Source organism: Hyperoodon ampullatus (genome assembly GCF_949752795.1).
Source record: "Hyperoodon ampullatus genome assembly, chromosome: 2".
Classification (NCBI taxonomy): Eukaryota; Metazoa; Chordata; class Mammalia; order Artiodactyla; family Ziphiidae; genus Hyperoodon; species Hyperoodon ampullatus.
Genome location: NC_136915.1, coordinates 27,754,262 through 27,776,783, shown reverse-complemented (window position 1 = coordinate 27,776,783; position 22,522 = coordinate 27,754,262). Strand labels below are relative to the sequence as shown.

General features: G+C 45.5%; 1 protein-coding gene across 1 annotated transcript in view; it reads left to right on the top strand.

The window, feature by feature from the left end:
* CSMD2 (CUB and Sushi multiple domains 2) overlaps nt 1–22,522 on the top strand; it is a gene marked incomplete at both ends in the record, with an annotated part of 669,667 nt that overhangs the window by 472,527 nt on the left and 174,618 nt on the right. The window contains 3 exon segments of the mRNA XM_079698551.1: nt 4,585–4,741; nt 6,555–6,746; nt 12,182–12,308. Of these exon segments, the coding sequence (XP_079554677.1) occupies nt 4,585–4,741; nt 6,555–6,746; nt 12,182–12,308 (476 nt within the window).

Genomic DNA, 22,522 nt, shown 5'->3' with positions numbered 1-22,522 from the left:
AAATCCTAAATACAGTATCATGTTGAATCTAGCTGTGCATTAAAACAGAAATGACCAATGGGATGGATTCCAGGAAAGTAAGGATGTGTCAACATTACAAAAGCTCCTAATTTTCTTTATTGGGCAACCCATATGAAATTGCCATTTTTGTAGGTCAAGAGCAGTCAAATATCAGCAGTTTCATCCTATAAACAGATTAGGAGAGAAAAATACATGATCCTGCCAATGTATCCCAAAACATCATGTGATGAAATTCAGTACTGATTCATGATTTTTAAAAATATCTCATAAAGCTATGGACAGAACTTTCTTAATCTAATAAAAATTTTCTGCCAACACGTATAGCAAACATTATACTTAATGACAAAACTTCCTAAGGACTCGTAGTAAAGTCAGGAAAAACACCAGTTCTGCTACCACCAATAGTATTCAGATCCAAGCCACTGCAATCATACAAAGAAAAGAACAAAGAAACTATAACAATAAGAAGGGAATATCCAGATTGTCTCTTATTTGGAAAATATAAAACAACCAGCTGATAACCTATCAGACCAATAAGACAATTTAGCAGAGCTGCTGGTGTTTCTACAACAAATTCAAACATGTAATCAGAGGTGGGGAGAAGGTCTCATAATAGAAACAAAAACTATAAGACATCTAGGAATAAGCCTAACAAAAATGTGTATAATCTTTACTGAGAAAATTATAAAACTTTATACTGAAGGACATAAAACTAAAATAAATGCAGGGAGGTTTCATATTCAGGGCTGAACAAAGGCTATGAACAGGCAATTCACAGAAGAGGAAAGTAGAATTGATAAACATACAAAAAGATATTCCACTTCGGTGATAATCAGGAACATACAAATTAAAATGGGATACCATTTCACACCCATCATATTGGAAAATTTTAAAGTGCCTGAAAATATCAAGTGTTGGTGAAGATATACAGCAATGAAAGCTGTCATACGTTGCTAGTGAGAGATTAAATTGGTATTACTCTTTGGAGAGCAGTCTGACAACATCTAACAAAGTTGAAGATGTGCCTTCCATGTGCAACCCGCTTCTCTTCTCTGTTTTAGTTCTAGATATATGCCCTAGAGAAACTTGAGCACCTGTGTGTAAGCAGACATGCATGTAGCATTGTTCATAGGAATGTTACATTGAAACTGTGTGTTAAAAGCTATCCATTTAGCATATTCATTTTGAAGGCAGCCATCTTGCTGAACTGTCTTATTAGATGTAGTGGTATGTGCATATCAAAAATCAAGTTGTATGGGACTTCCCTGGTGGCACAGTGGTTAAGAATCTGCCTGCCAATGCAGGGGACACAGGTTCAATCCCTGGTCCGGGAGGATCCCACATGCCGCAGAGCAACTAAGCCCGTGCGCCTCAACTACTGAGCCTGTGCTCTAGAGCCCATGAGCCACAACTACTGAGCCTGTGTGCCACAACTACTGAAGCCTGTGTGCCTGGAGCCTGTGCTCCGCAACAGGAGAGGCCACCGCAGTGAGAAGCCCGCACAATGCAACGAAGAGTAGGCCCTGCGTGCCACAACTACAGAAAGCCCGTGTGCAGCAATGAAGACCCAACTCAACCAAAAATAAATAAATAAAATTGATTTGTACACCTTAAATATATGCAATTTTTATTCATCTGTTACACTTCAATAAAGCTGAAAAAAGTGGAAACATATAATAGATAAAAAGAAAGAAAGAAGGTTAGATGTAATGGGTGTGTATAGATTCTCTTGGAGTTGTCAGGGGTAAATCCATCACCTGTATATAATGATGAACTGGACCATCAAAGCAATTTTCTTATGGACAAGCAATATTCTGTTAGGAAATAAATGTATACAAGGACCCAATTCCCAATATCAATAAAAAATATAAAAATGCCCAGGAATACGTACAGAATTTTACTGAGAGATATAAAAGACAACTTGATTAAATGGAGCCAGATGTCATGTATATGGATAGGAAGATTTAATATCATATAGATATGTTTTCTCTCTTATCAATCCAGGCATTTAATATTAATCAGTCAGAATTATACAAGTTGTTTTGGGTCTTTTGGAGGGATTGGGGGGAGTTGTTTCTCTTAATTTGATAAAATTCTTCTTGAGTTTATCTAAAAGAATAAACATGGGAAGACAGTTTTTTAAATTAAAAGAAGACATATGTGAGGGGACTCGCCCTACCAAATATTTAAATATATTACAAAGCTACAATAACTAAAACAGTTTAGATCATGCACAGGAATAGGCAAATAGATAACTGCAGTAGAATAGAAAGTTGAGCAAAAAAAATTTATATAACTATATATGTGATAAAGTTGGATTTAAAGTTGGTGATGGGTGGAATATTTACAAACAGGGTTTTGTTAAAAATGGCTAATCAACCAGGAAGAAAATGTATCTTATACCATATGCCAAAATTCCAGGTGGATTTACGAACAAAATTACTGAAAGAAAATATTGGTTTATTTATTTATCATACATTTGTTGAGTGCGTCTTATGTGCCAGGGCACATATTCCACATATTCTGGACAATGACATGCGAATGATTATATTGTGGGTTGGGTTAGTTTTATGATGGTAATTTCTACAGCTGTTTAAGTGCTGTTGTGGAAAAAATATTTAATGATTTGAAAAATATACACATTAAGTGAAAAAGCAGGTTTCCATATAGTATCTATAGTTTGATCTTGCTTTTATAAAAAAATAAATTTAAAAACTATATAAGGAAAGATATGCATAGAACGAAGCCTAGAAAGAGAGTCACCAAAATGTTATGAGTGCTGAAAGTTGCTTTCAGTTTCTTCATGCTTTTCTGTGTTATAAGTTTCCTGCAATGAATATTTTATCATAGTGACATATTGAGAACAAAAATATTCTTAATGAATTAAGATAAATTATGCTTTGAAATTAAGGAAAAAACCCTATTCCCATTATACTTTTATTAATTAACAACAATTTCTTAATACCATAATATATCCAGTGAGTGTTCAAATTTCCAATTATCTCATAAATGTAATATTTTTTAAATTTACAGTTTATTTGAATCAGGATCCAAATAACTTGTACATATTGGATTAGTTGCCTCAAGTATTTTTTTAGCCTTTAGGTTTTACCTCCATCTCTTCTTTTTTACTCCCTTATAATTTATTTGTAACTTGTTTATTTGTAATGTATTCATTTCATATTTTCCTCTGTCCTCCATATTTCTTATAAGTTGGAAATTGGATACAATGGCTCGATCTGATTCAGGTTTGATGTTTTTTTGGCAAAATGACACCATAGGTATTGGTGTGTCTTCCATTAACAAGCACATGATGTCTGGTTGTCTCTCTTATTGTGATGTTAGCAAGTGTTGATGATTAATGCCTTGATCAGTTAATTAGAAAATATATGTTTTAATGGGTAAAACTATTTTTATAACTATCTGGATGCAACGGTGAGCTGAACTCTTTGAACTGGTGTCATGTCTATGTCTGCTGGCACTCTGGAATTCTCCCAGTCTATCAGTGATATAAAACAATTGCACATAGGATCTGGAAACAGACTTTTGAAGCTCCCAGGGGCCTAAACAAATCTCTAATATAAAGCACTGTTAGCTTGAAGGATGGCTTCTTTTAGAAAGCTTTGCTTCATAAATAGTAGAATGGAAATATTGTTCCAATTTGCTGGCAGCTGGCACCACATCCTGTGCCATGCACAAATATTCATCACCCACCCATAGATCCCATCTTTGATATTTACCAAAGCAACAGGGCGTCCTTCACTCCATCACAAATTCTGTTGTTATTTGCACAATTATCTGGAAAGGAGCAGCAACCTCGGAACCTGGGGAGCCAGTTCATTATTCTGATGCTTCTTGTCTTTGCTGGTGCTCAGTAGTTCAGGGGACAGATGGGAGTCAGGGAAGCCAGATGCCTGCACGATTCCACCTGGCAAGCCTGCAGGCCCTCGCTGGAGCCCTCATTTTAGGAGGGAAGGGGAAGATACCATGACACCTGACACGCTGGAGATTTTAACTCCATCCTGCTGGATCCTAGGGGTCATGTCCAGCAGTGTGTGAGACTGAGGCCACTGCCACAGTGGGGTGGGATTAGGGAGGAGGACGATTGTCTCATCTCCTGGAAGGGCAGGATGGAGTGTTTAGCAATGCAGAAAAGTCGAATGCTTTCAGCTTGCCTGTCTGCAGAAACAGATGGTTTGGGCACTCAGGCAGCCCCAACCTGGTCTCCCCCAAGCTGCTGAAGAGTAAGCTGGTGCCATCTGGAGGTTGGGGAACTAAGACCAGATCTCCTCTGGAAAGGTTAGAACAGCAACCACTTCCTAGAGATATGATTCACACCCGAGATGAGCTGGGCACAGAAGTGGTACCAAGTAGGCTAGTGGGGCTGATAACTCACCTGGTGGCACCTCCTCTCTGCCGTCTTTCTTGCATCTGATGACTGACTGTCCCTCTAGCAGTTGTTATCAATGCTAAACTCTGGGAATGTGGGCTGTTGGGTGGGAAGCCCTTGTTCAAGATAAGGCCATGCTGATGATGTGGGGTTGGGGTCTCTCCCGTGTCCAGGTCTACGATGGCAACAACAACTCCGCCCGTTTGCTGGGGGTGTTCAGCCGCTCTGAGATGCTGGGGGTGACATTGAACAGCACATCCAGCAGTCTGTGGCTTGATTTCATTTCTGATGCTGAGAACACCAGCAAGGGCTTTGAGCTGCAGTTTTCCAGTAAGTCTTTTTCTCATCGGAGTGGACAGTGAAACCGGGCTTTCCCCAGTTCCACACACAGGGAGGCTGGGCTCTGGGACATCCCCCATCAGTTAGTGGGTTTGATTTTTCTCTAACTGGTGTGAGCTTAGCTGACTGTTTCCCCTAAGACATTGTGCCCGTGATTTGGGTAAGCTGCCACTTGGCATACAGCTCCATGGTTACACCTGTGAGTAACTTAGCTGAGAGTCACAGCACACCTTTGACTCACTAATCACCTTTTACTCACTAAAAATAATAAGCGCTGAGCCTTTGAATGAAAGCAACCAAAGATAGCCTTTCCTAATGGTGACATTTATAAACTAATGTTCAGCTACAGTCAGATGTAAAAAATGCAAAAGCACTAATGTATAATTATGTTCTTTTTTACTACTTCCTAAAGAGTCGAGGCTTGATTCTTTCCCTTTTTTCCTGATTTTAACTTTCTCCTTTACTCCTGAGATTTCAAAAACAGAAAGCACTGGGGTTCATACGCAGCCCCGGAGTACTTGGGATGACATCTCCATACTTCGGCTTCACAGTTATTTTATTCATTTATTTGAGCTTCTACTTGCCCAGTAGCTACAAAGCAATGTGCTTTTGTAGACTATTTTAAAAGCCAGTGAATATCCATCAACTGATAAATGGATAAGTAAAATGGGATATGTCCCTCCATACAATGGGATATTATTTGGCCATAGAAAAGGATCCAGTTCTGATCCATGCTACAGTGTGGCTGACCCTTGGACACATGATGCAAAGTGAAAGAAGCCTGTCACAGTACATGTAGACACATGTATTGCATGAACCATTTATATGAACTGTCCAGAATAGGCAAATCCACAGAGACAGAAGGAAAATTGTTAGTTGCCTGGGGATGAGGGAGTTGAGAGGAAATCACCTTCTCTTTGAGGTGATGAAAATGTCCTAAAATCAATGGCAATGTTAGTTGCACAACTCTGTGAATAAACTAAAAGACACTGAATTATACACTTCAGTTGGGGGAGTGTTTAGTATGTAAGTTATGTCTCAATAAAGCTGTTAAAATAAAAACACCAATGAGTCTACTCAAGATTCCTCTTGCCTGGGTGTGTAGGGTCTGTGCCTGTTACAGCAGGCACATCAGTGGAAGAGGATTCAACAGAGTCATATTCAAATTCCGTTTCTATCATCTGTGATTGTGTGACTTTGGAACAATTTGTGTGACCTTCCCGAGTCAATATTCTCAATTGTGCAATGCACCCTTACCCCTCCCGGTAAGACTCCTGAGAATAACGAGTGAGAGCTAACACAGGTGTCCACCGTGCCCTAGGAGCTCTGTGTAAGCTCACAGAGGTCTCCTTCTCCAGGCTCGTTCAATAGAGTGTATTTAAGCAGGACAAAATTGAGCTTTGAAACATACATTTAAAGTGATTTTTCCATATTACACTTTCCCATCAGAGTGTCTCAGTTAACAAAATGGGAAGAGCAGCTCCCGCTACCAAAATGCTATGGGGTCAAACCAACAAAAAATAAAATAGGAAATCCGGACCCTATACCTGAAAACTATTAAAAGTCCTGGGAGAAATAACTGAAGTCATTTACATATAGCAACAGGGAGAACGAACACTCCGTAACAGACCGTCACCTGAGCACAGCCACGTGACACCCCGAGGGGCGCCTCCATCAGGGCCCAGGGGCATGTGCCGGGTGGCTTCCTTAAGGATGTGTGCTCTTGGTGGGGGGGTGGGGAGGGCAGGGTGTGGTTTGTGCCATGACACGTCTTGATCACCCTTATCTCTTCTCTCGTCCCCAGGTTTTGAACTCATCAAATGTGAAGACCCAGGAACCCCCCAGTTTGGCTACAAGGTTCGCGATGGAGGCCATTTCGCAGGGAGCTCTGTGTCCTTCGGCTGTGACCCTGGGTACAGCCTGCGGGGCAGCGAGGCGCTGCTGTGTCTGAGCGGGGAGCGCAGGACCTGGGACCGGCCGCTCCCCACTTGTGTCGGTAGGAGACCTCTTGCTCTTTAGGTGACCCCCCTCGGGTGTCCCCTAATCCCGAGTTCCCAGCTCTGGTCTCATTAAGGGTCTCCCGTTGGCCCTCACACTCCAGGGCCTTGGGGCCATCTGAACCGTCCTGTTCACCGGAGTCATGGCTGGCCCTGCCCACCCTTCCCCATGTCCTCATTCTCACACCTTATTACACCCGCACGACAGCGAGGCCAGGCGGTGGCTTGCCACTGTCATACATTTAGCGAGCGGGACCAGAGCCAGGTCATGCCCTCAGGATCGTAATCCTCTCCTGGTGGAGAGGTGGGAGGGTCAGTTAGAAGGAAGAGGTGGACTTTTTGCCTGGTTCCAGGGGTTCCTGCAACACCAAGTCTCAGATGAGTCTCCAGCTCACTCTGGCCTCAGTTTCCCCATAGGCAAAATGGGGCTCATGCTCCCTTTTCCAGAATGTTGAAAGAAAGAGTCAGGTCATGAACTAACATCTATCTTGTTCTTGAGAAAGAGTCAAATCATGAGCTAGCATCTATCTCACACTTAGGAAAGAATAAGATAATGAACTAGCACCTTCTTAAGCCTGTGGTGCTTCCAGAATGTCAGCACAGGCTCTCTGGAAGCTTCATCCATGTGTCACAGGACAAGAGAAGCCTGGTCCAAGGCAGAAGTGGGAAATAGGCAACACCCGTCCTTCTGTCTGTGTGGCCTTTCCACCTCTCACCCCCCGCCTCACTGCGCGTGTGACCCTCCCTGCTGACCAGGATTCCACCATGCTGCTTTGTCCTGTATCCCCAGCGCCGAACACCAGACCTTTCCCTCTCTCCATCTCCTGCCCCATGGCTCACAACCTCAGCGTGGCTGTGCAGCTCTGGTTAATCTTATAAGGACAAAACATCCACCGGGAGAACGTTTAAGTGCCTACTAAGCGCCACCTGCAAGAATCCTCGCAGATGCATGTTTGGGTATGTGCAGAGGCAGAGAAATAAAAAAGGAAAGAATAAAGCATTCTTCCTGCCCTTGGGGAGTCCATACCCTGGCAAGGAGAAGAGACACATAAACAGGTCATTATAATACAAGATAAGCACTGTAAAAAGAGTAAGTGCAGGGCTTCCCTGGTGGCGCAGTGGTTGAGAGTCTGTCTGCCGATGCAGGGGACACGGGTTCATGCCCTGGTCCGGGAAGATCCCACATGCCATGGAGTGGCTGGGCCCGTGAGCCATGGCTGCTGAGCCTGCGCGTCCGGAGCCTGTGCTCTGCAACTGGAGAGGCCACAACAGTGAGAGGCCTGAGGCCTGCGTACCGCAAAAAAAAAAAAAAAAAAAAAAAAAAAAAAGAGTAAGTGCCAAAGTGTTGAGGGAATACGAGAAAGTTGTGCCTAGGAGGTGATATTTCAATTAAGACTTGAAAGGATGGGTAAACCTCACCCACAGGAGGGGAGGTAAGGGCGATATTCTTTTCCCCCAGGCGACTACATGTTATCAGGACCTTTGACACTGTTACCCAACAGAGGGTCTAAAGGTGAGGATTTCAAACCTGACTGTGGATAGATCAGGATAGTGGCCTCTAGAATCTTCCTCTGTCTGCTCAAGTAGACCTCATCCGCAGGCATGCCCTGTCCCTTTCTCCCTGCTTCCCTGTTTTTGTCCCCTTGTTTTATGCATGTGCCAGGCCCTCTGCCAGGCACTGGGAATACAGGGCAAAGCAGATCCCAGGCCAGTGAGGGAGACACAGGCATAAACAGACAACAGCATGATGCCATAGGCAAGCCAAAGCAAACGAAATGTGAAGGAGGTGATGATTCACACTGCAAGACAATTATTTGCTTTGCAAAAAAGCTCCATCCTAAGGTCCTTCTGAGTATCTAATCTGCCAGTTGGACCAAACTTAGAGAATCCACTCAAGCAGTGCTAGTGAGAGTACTTATACTTTGAACCTCGGAGGGCTTCCCCACCGAGACTCCCTCAGGCCCTACGCAGGGGAGGGAGGCTATGTAGTTGGGATTATGTGTGTATAGTTTTACACATGTCACGTTGTGATGGACTTGATCGTGGTCTACCAGAAATGACTACTACAGCTGAAACCTCCAGCTGTTTTCTTTGTGGATGAGTGGATGCTACAGCCCAAATGAAACAGCCAGGGCTGTAGGATGGGGATAAGGGAGAAGACCAGAAAGACGAGAGTCTTAGGGTCTTGTTGGTAAATCTGCTGCATGCCAGCCACCTGGCTCCCCCTGCCCACCTGTCCGTCCCCAGATAAAGTGACCCCTGAGGAAAGAGCAGTCGTGTCCCCGAGGAAGTGCTGCTGGTGCCCCTGCCTCCAAACACTCGCCTCTGGGAAGCAGGAGGGGCTGTTGCATCAGGAACATGGAAGGAAGCTCCAGCCCAGGGCAGGGGTAATGTCCTGCCCCGTTTCTAGCTGCCTCTGCTATTTGTGGAGCCAGAAAGGCTTCCTCCCCACAACTTACAGCTCATCCTCCCACCCACACCCTGCTCCCTGCCACCGGCCTGTCCAGCCCGACATCTCTCATTCAGGTTGGTATCTCCCACCCCAACGCCAACACGGGGGTAGTTACACAGGAAGAAAGGGCCCAGTCTCATGCGCAGGCTTACTGCAGAGGGCCCCTCCCCCGCCCTGCCTTAGTGGGCCCGGGTCAAGCCATGGGGCCCAAGAGATGCTTGATGGGTCCTTTGTAGCAACAGATGGAGGTCAGTCTCCCATGTGTGACTTTGATCCCCTCATCTCCTACTTCTAAGATCTTGCTTAATCAGATCTTTCCTAAAAAGCCTTGCAACAAATCTCTTCATTTTCTCTCATGCTCCCTTGATTCAGACTCTTCACAGTAATTCGCCTGGGAAGCAGTAAGCTTCTCTCGTTCATTTGATCATCCACCCACCTGTTCATTCAATAAACACTTGTTAAAGCATCTGTGATGTGCCAGACACCATGCTAGGCACTTGATGTACAAATATAAGTAAGACAAGTTTCCTGCTGCTGAGGAGTGAAGGAGATAGATTTTAATAACCTGTTACACGTCTGTGATAAAAACCGGTTCATGTTATAATGGAGACACAAAAGAGGATAGTGTCAGCTCGATGTGAGGAGGAGAGGGTGTCACAAAAGTTTTCATGGGGGAGATGTTGGCCGACTTGTCAGTCCAAGGAGAGGCCTGAAGAGGCCCAGTGTGCCTGGGCTTGTGGAGTTTATCACACTTGGCTGGACCAAGGGGTGCCAGGACGGGGCCAGAAAAGGCCAAAGGGAGCCTCTCTGGGGGACTTGATGGGCTCTTCTAAGGAGCTTGGACTTCACTCTGGGAAGGAGGAAAGCAAGCAGTGATGTGGCCAGTTTGTATTTTAGAAAGGTCCTTCTGGTGGCACTGCTGAGGGGGACGCAACTCTGCCACCCTAGAGATGGTAAGGGCCTGAGCCACGACTCTAACAGTGGGGGCAGAGGGGGGACAGGTATGAAAAGCATCCCAGAGGTTCAGGCCCTGGAGCTCAGAGGCAGATTAGACAAAGGGAGGAAGAAGGCCAGGAGGATCACCGGCTTCTGACCTGGAGGGCTGCTCTGATGGGGAGATGGACCTCTTCACCGGTGCCCTGCCTCTAGGTCCACCCCTCTGCGCCCCTTCACACTGCTACAGGAGCATTTTCTCTAATGTGTAAAGGGCACTAGTGTGTAAAGTGATCCATTTACTCTCGTGCATAAACACGGCGGTTCTGTGCAGTGCCCTTCGATGAACGATGCTCGCCCAGCTTTCCAGCCCTGCCTCCCTCCAGGCGCCATCTCATACCCCGTCCCCCAAGCTGCCGTGCTGTTTCCCACCCCCAAGGAAGTTCGCAGTACTCTTCCCTGTCGGCCTCCCCAGCCTACGCCTCCCACCCACCCGCCCGCCTCTCCCTGCCCTGCGCTGGAGGAAACTGATCACCTCCTCCTCTGTGCTGCCACTTGCCGTGAAGGTGCATCTGTCAGGGTGCAGGGCACACACTGTGGCCGCCTCTTCCTCCAGGTCTCCAGAGGAAGGACGCCATGCCTTGTGCTCCTGGCACATGACACAGGCCCAGTTCCTGTCAGTGACCAGGTTCAAATGTCTGCACCTTCTCAGGAGACCTCAAAGAGTCTGGTCACAGAGTGGGCCATCAGCCCTACCCCTGGGGACCTTTTTTTTAATAGCTTTAATGAAATAGACTTCACATACCATACAGTTGGCCCATTTAAAGTGTACCACTTGGTGCTTTTTAGTGTATTCACAGGGTTGTACACCCATCACCACAATCTAAGTTTTGAACATCTTGTCTCCCCAGAAGGAACCCTATACCCGTTAGCACTCCCTCCCACTGCCACTCCTCTTCAGGCCTTGGCAACTACAAATGTACTTTCTGTCTTTGTAGATTTATCTGTTCTAGATATTTTATATAAATAGAAACACACAATATGTGGCTTTTTGCGCCTGGCTTCTCTAACACAGCATAATGTTTTCAACATTATGTTCATCCACGTTGTATCGTGTGTCAGTACCTCATTCTTTTTTATGATCAAGTAATATTCCATTGTACGGGTATACCACATTTGTTAATCTGTTCAACAGTTGATGGACATTTGGGTCATTTCCCTTTTTTGGATATTATGAATAATGCTGCAATGGTCATTCGTGTACAAGTTTTCATCTGAACATACGTTTTCGTTTCTCTTGAGCATATATCCAAGAGCAAAATTGCTGGGGTCATAGGGCAACATTTTGAGGACCTCTATAGGAAACTGCTTTCCAAAGCAGCTGCGCCATTTTGCACTCCCACCAGCAATGTCTGAGGGTTCCAGTTTCTCCACATCCTCACCTACACGTTAGTTAGTCTGTCTTTTTTTTTTTTTTTGCGATACATGGGCCTCTCACTGTTGTGGCCTCTCCCATTGCGGAGCACAGGCTCCGGACGCTCAGGCTCAGCGGCCACGGCTCACGGGCCCAGCTGCTCCGCGGCATGTGGGATCTTCCCGGACCGGGGCACAAACCCGTGTCCCCTGCATCGGCAGGCGGACTCTCAACCACTGCGCCACCAGGGAAGCCCAGTCTGTCTTTTTGATTATAACCATCCTAGATGTTATGAAGTGGGATCTCACTGTGGTTTTGATTTACATTTCCCTAGTGACTAATGATGTCACACATCTTTTCCTGTGTTTATTGGCCATTTGTATACTTTCTTTGCAGAAATGTCTATTCAAAGGCTTTGCCAATTTTTTAACTGAACTCTGTCTTTTCATTGTTGAGTTGTAGGGGCTTTTGTAGATCCTGGATACAAGTCTCGTTCAAGGGCCTTTCTCTATGCTGCGCTCAGCCACCTGAAATGAATGAGAGGGACCCTGGCACACAGGCTGGAGGAGCCAGTGGGTGGCTGCTGTGAGCACAGCTCACCCCCCTGAAGCTCACTCTTCTGGGATTTCTTTCAGCCGAGTGCGGCGGGACGGTGAAAGGAGAGGAGTCGGGGCAGGTGCTGTCACCCGGGTATCCAGCGCCCTACGAACACAACCTCAACTGCATCTGGACCATCGAGGCCAATGCCGGCTGCACCATCGGGTAAGTGCCAGGGCCAGCAGAGGAGCCATTGCCAGCCGTTCAGGGGAGTCATCATCAGTCCACCAGCCAGTGGCTGGCCCTGCCCACCTCACCTGGAGGCCCTGGTGAGCAACAGTGGTTGCTATGACCCCAGGCTCAGGCCGGGGCCCATGGAAAACCTGAAAAGGCCAGCCTCGGCATCACAGGGCTGCAATCCAAGTTCAGACAATTCACTGGCCTAGGCAGTACGGTGTCCACACAGTAGCTGAGGGCATAGGCATGAATCCCAGCCCAGCCATTTGCCATTTGTAGGACTTTGGGTAAGTTTCTTCTCCTCTCCTTCTGTGGCGTATGAGTTATAATATTGGCTTCTCGGGGTAAAGCATCTAACAGAGACACTGCAGGTAATGTACTCAGCACAGTGCTTGCAACATAGTAACTATTTATTCATGGTTCGGTGGTTATTTCTCTGATGGTAGTAAAGGTCAGTTTAGAACTGTATGACCCTAGATTGCTTCCCTTTCTCAATCTGAGTTTCTACATCTGTAAAATGGGAACAAAAATGCTTGTGATTTAGAGTTGTGGAAGGAATAGTCAGAAAAGCCCAGCATACTGTCAGGTACTGTGTACATATTCCCTCAAAATGTAACTTCCTTTCCATGTACATGCTTGACTAACAGCAATTACTTTTTGGAGTTCCAAAGAGTCAGAGAAGAAAGGAGCTTTACCATTTATTGAGCACAGGGCCTGGCATACGTAATGTCTTATTAACTCTTCACAGTAGCCCTGGTAATACGAATAGTAAGCCCTAAAAATAAATAGACATTCTTATTACTCCCATTTTATAGATGAGAGAACTGAGATTCCAGGAGAATGCATAGTGTGTCTAAGCTCACACAGTGAATCAGGAAGCTGGGGCGTGGATCCAGGTCTTTCTGAATCTTCGCACCAGATGCTGCTGCTGGCAAACTGGGTTCAAAGGAGCTGTGAGGAAAAGAGGAGGTTGGCGTGGTAGGATGGATGAGGTATGGAAAGAGAATTGAACCAGGCAGTAGGAGCGGGAGTGGTCTGGCTGGTGGGGAATGCATGTGGAAAGGAATGGGAGACAGACTGGGTTAGGAAGCAGCCTGCTTACAGAGGATTCTAAATGCCAGGAAACAAGAGGGAGCCGTGGAAGTTTCCTAAGCAGGGTTATTTACAGTGGGGAGAGCTCATGGGAAGAAAACCAGTCAAAAGTCTGTCACAATAATCCAGGGATGAACTGTTGAGACTTTGGAAGAGTGGGGAGTCAAGACAAGGGGCAGAAGTGTGGCTAGGAGAGTTTCCCTGCCCTGGCGAGGTCTCCGTGAAGGGGAACTGGCTGAACGGGTGTGTTGCTGCCAGAGATACAGCTGTTTGCACATTCGCTGACGTACACATGGTCTTAGACCCAGTCCAATTAAAGAAATGTATGAAGTGTTTGCCACGTGCAAGTTTTTGAGCTCGGCCCTGTACAAAATGAGGTCAGCAGAGCTCTTGGGGGTTTTGTGTTAAATACAAAAATTCATCCCACACTGCTGCTGGAATCAGTTTCTGGAAGCGCGCCCGATCAACTCACACTCTAACTAGAACCCTTGCGTGGCACCCATGCTTACAGGAGCTGAACATCTTATCCTGGTTTTCAAGGCTGTCAGGACTTCAACCCACCTCCCAACCTTATTTCCCACCACTTCTCTTCAATGACAAAGCTGCATTGCTAGTGGCCCCTGTACGTGTACTCATGGCCGTGCTCGGTGCCTTGGTTTCCACTCTGCCCTCCCCGGAATGCCCCCCTCCCTCCAAAGGCTTATGTCTTCAACTCTCGCTCCCTCAAAGTCAAGTGCACATGTCAGCTCACCCAGGAAGTCTCCCCCAGTCCACTCACAGGAGACTCCTAGGAGTCCCTTCTCCGCTTCTGCGTTCCCATCGCCCATGGCCTGTAGTTCCCTTATGACACTGACCACTCTTCTCCTCCATTTATGCTCCTGCTTTAGCTCCCCAGCCAGAGCCACGCTCTCTGCCCGATTCATCTTCACAAGTCTCCTGGCTCTCAGCACAGTGGCAGAGGCTTAACAAGTGGCAAGCGTTGAATGAATGAATGAATGAATGAAACAAGCAGGACCCAGATATAAAGGTCGTTTTATGACTAGCAGATCCATGAAGGTCCCTCAGTAAATAGTAAATGAACAATGAATTCATCACAGGTGTCTCCATATGCACATCAGGAGGTTTTCCCACGTTCCCACCTTGCACGTTACTCATTCATTCATTCGTTCCTCCATGTAATAGCTGTCTGCTGAGTACATGGCAGTGCCTGTGGGAGACACTGGCGTTGCCCAGATGAATAAGACCACGGCCACTGTTGGCAAAGAGGAGATGTGCGTGTACACAGAGCGAGGTGGTGGAAGGAGGGGGCAGGGGACTGAGCAGCAGGACAGGAGACCAGGGAGGCTATCCTGGAAATGAAAACACCAGAAGAAGCCGTGTAGGATGGAGGGGAGTTGCCGGGTAGCCAAGGAAGAGGCTTGGCAGCACAGAAGGGCCTACTAGGCAGAAGAGGTGACGCAGGGTGTGCGGGCTCAAGGAGCTGGTCCTCATGGCTGGAGCATCACCTGAGATTTGGTGGAGGGGTCGGCCATGGTGAGGGATGAAACTGGTGGAGCGGGCTGCATGCGGCCAGAGCGTAGAGGACCGTGGCGGCCATGATGCTGGGTTTGGCCCTGTCCTGGCAGCCTTGTGGAGAAGGGGACAGATGGGGTCTGGGACCCCAGTGAGGAGGAGGCCGTCTCCAGAGTGTCGTCGGGATGAGGAGACCTGAACCCTGCCAGTGGCGATGGGATGGAGAAGAAGGGACGCGTTCAGGAGACATTTAAGGAGTCACACCAGCCGGTCTCACTCGCCTCAAGAAATGTGGAAACTGAGATTTCTTCTGTTTCCCTATTTTTTGTTGTGCAACATACAATATGTAAAATAGAAAAGTCGAACAGTATGCCGAGCACCTGCTTACCTCCCACCTAGACTCAACTACTGTGAATATTTGCCCTCTTTCTTTTTTTTTCTCTCTGTCCCTTTTTTTTTCTTCTTCTTTTTTGGCTGAATCACACAAAGGTAACTGTAGACATCCTGTTACTTCTTGCCTAAGTACTTGGGCGTGCATCTCCTCCATGACGTAGTAACCTTAGCACACCCATGACATGCGACATCAGTCCCCGGGAATTCAGGTTTAGGAGAAGGGTGGGAGAACCGAGAGATCTCAGAGCGGCTGACAGGGAGAGCACAAGAATTCAGTGATGGCATTTCTGGGCAGACGTGAGGACTGTTATCACTTACAGGAATGATGGGTGTGGGGTGGGCTGGAGGGGACAGCAGAGCATCCCTTCCTAGCCCTCAGGAAGAGAGGATCGAGACAAATAGAGGAAATATTCTCTCCAGAGAGAGAAAGAGCTATAAAGGGGGCCTGCTGGGTGTGTGTGTGAGGACCCCGAGGTGGGGAATGGCGGGGAGAAGATGAAAGTAACCTCAGCCCTCGATTGGGAAGGCTTCTTGGAGCCACACAACCTCAAAGGAGCTGATGCCACATGAGCAGAGGCTGCACGGAGAGTGGCCAAAAGATGGGGATGGAGTGATGGGACACTTTCGCCTTCTTCCTGCGGTCCCTCCACCCCAGGTTGCCGTGCCAGCCAGCGTCTGCCCCGTCCACATGCACATCTGTGCTCTAGCGTGTTCTCTCCCTCTCTTCCTCTCTCTCCCTCACCACCCCCCATACCCCGCCACCCGTCCCTGGAATCACCAACCACAAAGTTAAGGGAATTTGTAATCAGATAGGATTCAGACAAACACAAAAAAGCCCCTTTTGTGTTTGTGCCCTTATTCAGAGTAAGACTTAGTTATTATTTTTTAAGTAAGAATTTCTTTATGGAATTTTTCTTTATAAAAAAGAGACACTCATTTTAAAAAATTCAAAGTACAAACCATAAAGAAGTTTATAAAGTAGAAATCATTGCCTTACTCTTCTCCTCTGCACACCCTACGTAAGATAGCCATTGATATCCATTTGTTCAACTTCCTCTTTTAGGTGTTTTGTATGCCATCGTATACAGAAAGCAAATGCAATAAGCATGCTTGCTAAAACAAGATCACCTCTTGAGTGGCTCAGTAACTTGCTTTTTGTCTTATCCTTTACTCATATATCATCATCTTATCCTCTCAGTCTATATAGATCAGCCTCATCCTGGTTGATGGTTACAGGGATTTCTGTTGTCTGTACAACCATAATTTATTTAACTACTTCCCTATTGATAAAGTGAATATTTTCAGTTTTTCGCCCCAGTAAACATCCTTACACATGAATCTTTGAACAGCTGTCCAATTAGTTCCTTAGGATATGTTCTTAGAAGGCAAATTTTGATGCATGACCTCAAATTTCCCTCTAGCTATTGCAGCAATTTACACATCTACCAAAAGCCTGCTTCCCTACCCAGCATCACTTTGTGTTGTCAATTCTGGCCGTGTTAACCAGTTTGAAGGGCAAGATGGTATTTAATTGCCTTTGCTGCTTCAAGCTCTTTGTATATTTTTCTATGGGGGGGTTTATTTTTTCTCATATAGACTGTTCAGCTGGGTTTATTTGTAGTCTATAATTTTAGGTTAGATTTCTTTTCAACCTGAGTATTTAAGAATGTCTTAAAAGTTACTAAGTTATATAATTTGTATGATTTTTAAATCAGTTCCACTTTTACTGCATTGTGCCCTTGTTACTTTTTGAATTTTTTCTTACTTATGTTCTATGTATATTTGAAGAAAGGGAAAAGAGTTCAGGAATTTATACATTTCTTTTACATCCAATGTATTATGCTTTCTTTCAAACAAAGTATATTATGCTTTTTATTGCTTTTTTTTATTTTTAACTTTTCCTTTTTTTAGTTGATTTGATTTAATTTGCTCCATTTCTCCTCTGGTGATTTGAAAGATCTATATCCCATTTGCATTCTGCCAGTGGTCTTGTGTTTTCATTAATTTTGCTTTCAACAGTATTTATTCTGTTATTCCTCCCTCTTTATTTTGGAAATCTTGTTTTGGTTTTCGTTTTTATTTCAAGAAAACTGCACTTTTTGTTTTCAGATTGCTCTTGACAGCTTACTTTTGTTTTTATCAATGCATTACCATCTTGCATCTCTCTGAGGACAGTACTTATGTTTTGTTTCACAACAGCTCCTGTTTTTTCCCGCATCGACTGCATCCTGCAGTTGAGCCATTTGGGCTAATCATTCAGCTGGATTCCTTTGAAGAGCTGACTATCTTTATGTCCCAGTTGTCCTCCCAGTTGTCATTCATTCAGTATCAAGTTGCAGCTGAGAGCCAGACTCAGCCACCACACTACCTACCACTCTTATTCTCTCTGTAGCTTGGGAAGCTCTTCAAGCAGGCACCCTGTGCCTCAGTTCTCTTCTCTGTAACACGGTGATTAAAATAGTACCTACCACTTGAGGCTGCCGTGAGGATGAAGTGAGCTAACATATCTGAACACTTAGAACGGTGCCTGGGATGTAATTCCCAAATGTGAAGAACCCCCTCCACGAGCTGTAGGTGGTTGTTCATTTGACCCAGATGGGCATCCCAGAGCACAGCAGGTGATAGGTCACCCCTCAGATCACAGATGGTGGGTGCCGTGCTGTTGGTGGGGGCAGGTGTCAAGCAGGTCTTTCCCTTGGGTGTGCCAGCTGGGAGGGGATGTGCGACAGCCCACAGGCCAGTCCATGAGACTGTCCCCGGGGGCGCAGACAGAAGGCTTGCAGATGCCTCCCAGCACCCTGCTCAGCCTCGACCAAGCATTAGAGGCAACGGGAGGGATCCATGGTTGCCTCACCCCAGCAAGCTGGGCAAAGAGAGTCCCTTTCCAGGAGTGCCCGGGGGGACGGTGGGTGGCTACAGGGGTTCACATTCAGGCTGAACCCTGGGTGGGGCCCAAGCAGGAAACTGGACCCTTCCTGGGTGTGCACAACAAGGGTGGGCTGGCTGTGAGACCATGCCCTTGAACGTGGGCGTGGGGGGGTGGGGGAGAGGCCTACAGCATTTGGCAAGTGTTTCTCCCTGAGGGCCAAGAATGGGACAGGCTGACTGATGAACTCTGTCCAGGCCTGGCAGCTAACAGCAGGAGAACAGATGAGGGAACTGCGCCCTTCATGTCGCCCCTAACTATGTTGTCAGTTCATAGAATATGGAAGTTTCAACCCACATGGGTGGGACCTCTTCTCAGTTTCCAATGTTGGGCCTGAGTTTTCCTTTTGATAGTCAGTGGACCAGCTCAGATGACATCTGGGGAAGAGCGGGAAGCAAAGCCTTTCGTTCTTGGGCCTCCCCTCTACTTAGTGTTTATTCAGTCTCTACAGCATACCAGGTTCTAGATCAGTTATTATTGTCCCCATTTTATAGATGGGATCATTGAGGCCCAGAAAGGATGAATGTCTCACAATTACCCAGTGAAACAGATTTCAAGCCCATTCTGTCTAGCCCCAGTCTACCCTTCTAACCCTGGTGTAGTTCCATTTAACAAACCAGGACATTGAACACCTTCTCTGTGCCAGAGACTGTGTGATGCTGTGTGGTGGGAAACACAAAGATCAGACCATGGCCAGTCCTTGTCTGCCAGGGGCTCATATTCTAGTGGGAAATAGGCAAATAAACAGGTACCCCCAAGACAGTAAGTGCAAGCCAAGTTCAGTAGTGGGGAAGAGAAAGACAAGTTCTACCTGGAGGTGTAGAGGGGAAGCATGCCAATTGAGGGGAAGGAGAGTGAAGGCATGAACCTAGGGGAAAGTATAGGGTCTGTCCACAAAGGAGGAACAAGCAGTCACTTGATGTGGCTGGATGTGGGGGGACAAGGTTGCATGGATAGAGACGGGTCTCTGCGGCACCCTGAATGCCAAGATGAGAACTCTACATGGATTCCTCAGGATAACGAGCAGCCACTGGAATAATTTGAAGACAGTAACGACATTCAGTTCATTTAAAAACTTGGAGCACTTAGTGCCAGGCATTCTGCCAGTCACTGAGGGTATAAATATAAATAAGAAACAGTCTTTTCCCTTGAAGGTCTCAGTCTTACAGGTAGAAATTTTATCCATTAGGAATGAAAATTTAAAAAACTGACTAAAGCTGGCTTCAGCAGATGGGGGTTCACTTTTTCTCCTGGAAAAAGAATCTGAAAATCCCATCCAGACCTGGTGCAGCTGCTCAGGATGCCATTGCTTTTCTTCTTGTTCTGCCGTCCTTAGGCTTTCGTCCTCATAGTTACCTAGTCAGCTGCTGCAGCTCCAGGCATTGTGTCTGTGTTCCAGTCTCAAAGAATAGGGAAGAGGAAAGGGAGCAGAGCTTTCTTCTAGTGAGGGTTTACATATTTATTGAGGAAGAACCACCATCCTCACAGACTTCTTCCTACATTCCATTAGTCTGAACTTGCCATGACTGGCTGAGGGAAAGTGAGAGATCAGTTTTGTTTTGCTTTTACAGTTTCAATAGTCGAGATAGATGAGAGGTTTGGAAATGGAGTACAGATAAGCCTACCTATACTGCCTACTTAGATTCTTATATAACGAAATAAATGCTATAGTAGAAGTATGTACAAAACACAATAGAAAGCATTTGCAAGGCCAGTTCATAATTTTAGGTGGCAGCTGAGGGGCAGGGTGTTACAGACAGGAAGTGCTATTCTAGCTACACTTTACCGAACAATAGTAGTTCACCATGCAGAGTGGAGGTAAAGACCTTCCAGGAATGTAAAAGAGAGGAAGGGGTGGGTAGCTGCTTCTGAAAGAGCTCATTATCTGGTATGTCGTGATGATATATCCACTTCAGGAAGTTCAGTGGCAGCAATGCAGAGGATAAATTGACTGGGAAACCAAGGAGGAATTGAGTATAACTGTTTGAGGGGTCCTGGTTACACTCAGAAGAACTGAGTACAAAGTAGGTTGAGGTTGAGAGCTCTATGTGGCTGGCTATAAAGAAGGGAAGGGGGAGAGGGATAAGACACAGTGCTTTGCTGGTAGGCTTTCCATGAAGAGATCTGGGGCACTTGGAGAATGGGGAACTTATTGTTCCTGGAAGCTCTGATTTCCGCTCCTAATGCCCATTTAGTTATAAAGTTCATGTTTGGCTAATAGTCCTAGTTTGTTGATTTTTAACTGTGGAGATGCTTCTTAATGATTAACACGAGGGCACCCTGGGAACTCTGTTCTTGGCTGTTGGTTAAGATGCAGTAGGATTGCTGAGAGAGGGGGCCATGGTTTTGATTAACCAGAACCCCTGCCCAGTGGAACTTGTCTTCCTGGGAGGATGCTGGACTAGACAAAACATCTGGCTGTGCCTGAAGCCCAGATGGCCCTGCTGCAGTTTCATATCAATCAGAGGGCAGTAATTCCCCACTGAGGTCAGTGAGGCTTCCCTTTTCCCAGCAAGCAGGCAGCTGGCCCAGAGGAGGCACCAGAAGTAAAGCTTCTGTTCATAGCTCTTGCCAGGAATTGTGGCTGCAGGTTTAGCAGCTTCCAGAAGGTTTATTTTCTTGCAGTGACAGCAAATCAGACCTTAAACAGAGGAGGTCCATGTACTCATACCACAAGAACTGACCTCCTGAAGGAACTGAACAGATAAGCACAAACACGATGGGCTATGGCTTTGTCAGATTTACAGTTTCAACAAACCAATAAAAAGGAGCTCAAAAGTGTTTGAAGGAGAGAATCTAGGTAACCTGGTAGGTATAAATGTAGCTTTAAGAGTGGTGGTGCTCTCTGGCACGTTAGCTTTTCATAGGTTACCTCTAGAAAGAGAAACACAAACTACTTCAAATTATCCAAGAATAATAATCTTGCTGAGCTACACTGGATAGTTGAGTTGGCCAGAATACATCCATTTGACTGCCAGTTTACAATCCCAGAAATGAATTCCAACATCTCTTAGGAAGAAAATAAACAGTTCAGCCAAAGAAATGCAAACCTTGTTGGTTGGCCACATTGGACCAGTGTAAATCTCTCCCTTTCAAAAAATAAGTAAACAAATAAGCAAAAATTAAACTAAATTAAATGAAAAACTTGTGATGCTACTTAAAACATACCATTCTTAAAAAGAGAGAACCATTTTCCTAAAGAAATAGAAACAATTTCCTGAAAAGATTTTACCATAGTAGGCAGAGGAAATTTGAAATGGGTATACAGACAATATTCTCATTTAAATATAAGAAATAGGGATGAGAAATAGCAGAAAATGGATGGTGAAATGGAGGAAGAGAGATCCTGAGCTAGAAACACAGTAACAGAGACAAGTGAAGAATGAAAAGAAACTAAATACAGAATGAAAATTACAATCACAGTAGTTGTCTTGTAAGAAATAAAAACATTGAAATAGGCGATGGGCTGGAGAATCTCTCTGAGACTGAAGAGAAAAGGAGTGAAGGTGGGGTGGTAATGAAAGAAAAATTGCCAAATGTGGAAGACAGAGCACCAATCCAGGCGGCATAAATGAAGAAGAACAATTAACAAATGGAACAATTAACAAAAGGTACAATAAAACACATGATGGCAAACTCTTCTTATCCTTGGTGAATTGAAAGGACTCACTGAGTTCCAGGCAAAATGAATAAGATACAACTTGATGAAAAATGAAACAGTTCCATGGAGAACAAAAAAATCCCTACAAGCATTTGACAAAACACACACAGGTAAGCACACAATCAGCCCTCAGCAAATAAACCAGCCATTTACGATAAACAATCACAACTAATCCAATCCTCCTGAAGTTTCTTCTCTGTAACATCAAAGACCAAAGACTTTGGAGAATCATTGATTCAGCCAGGATATAATATGCACAAGAGCCACAGAAAATTGCCCACCCGGGCTTGTTGAAGAACTTGCAGAGACAGGGCAGCAGGCCCCCAAAGTTATCAAGTCCTAAAGCCTGGAACCTGTAAACATTACCTCATTTGGTAAAAGCATCTTTGCAGATGTGGTCAAACCAAGGATTTTGAGATGAGGAGATTATCGCGGATTATCTGGATGGGCTCTAAATGCAATCATATATATCCTTATAAGAAGGAAGCAGAGGGAGATTTTATATACACAGAGGAAAAGGTGATGTGAAGACAGACACCGAGATTGGAATGATGAGGCCTCAAGCCAGGGAATGCCAACAGTTGCCAGAAACTGGAAGAGGCAAAGAACAGATTCTCC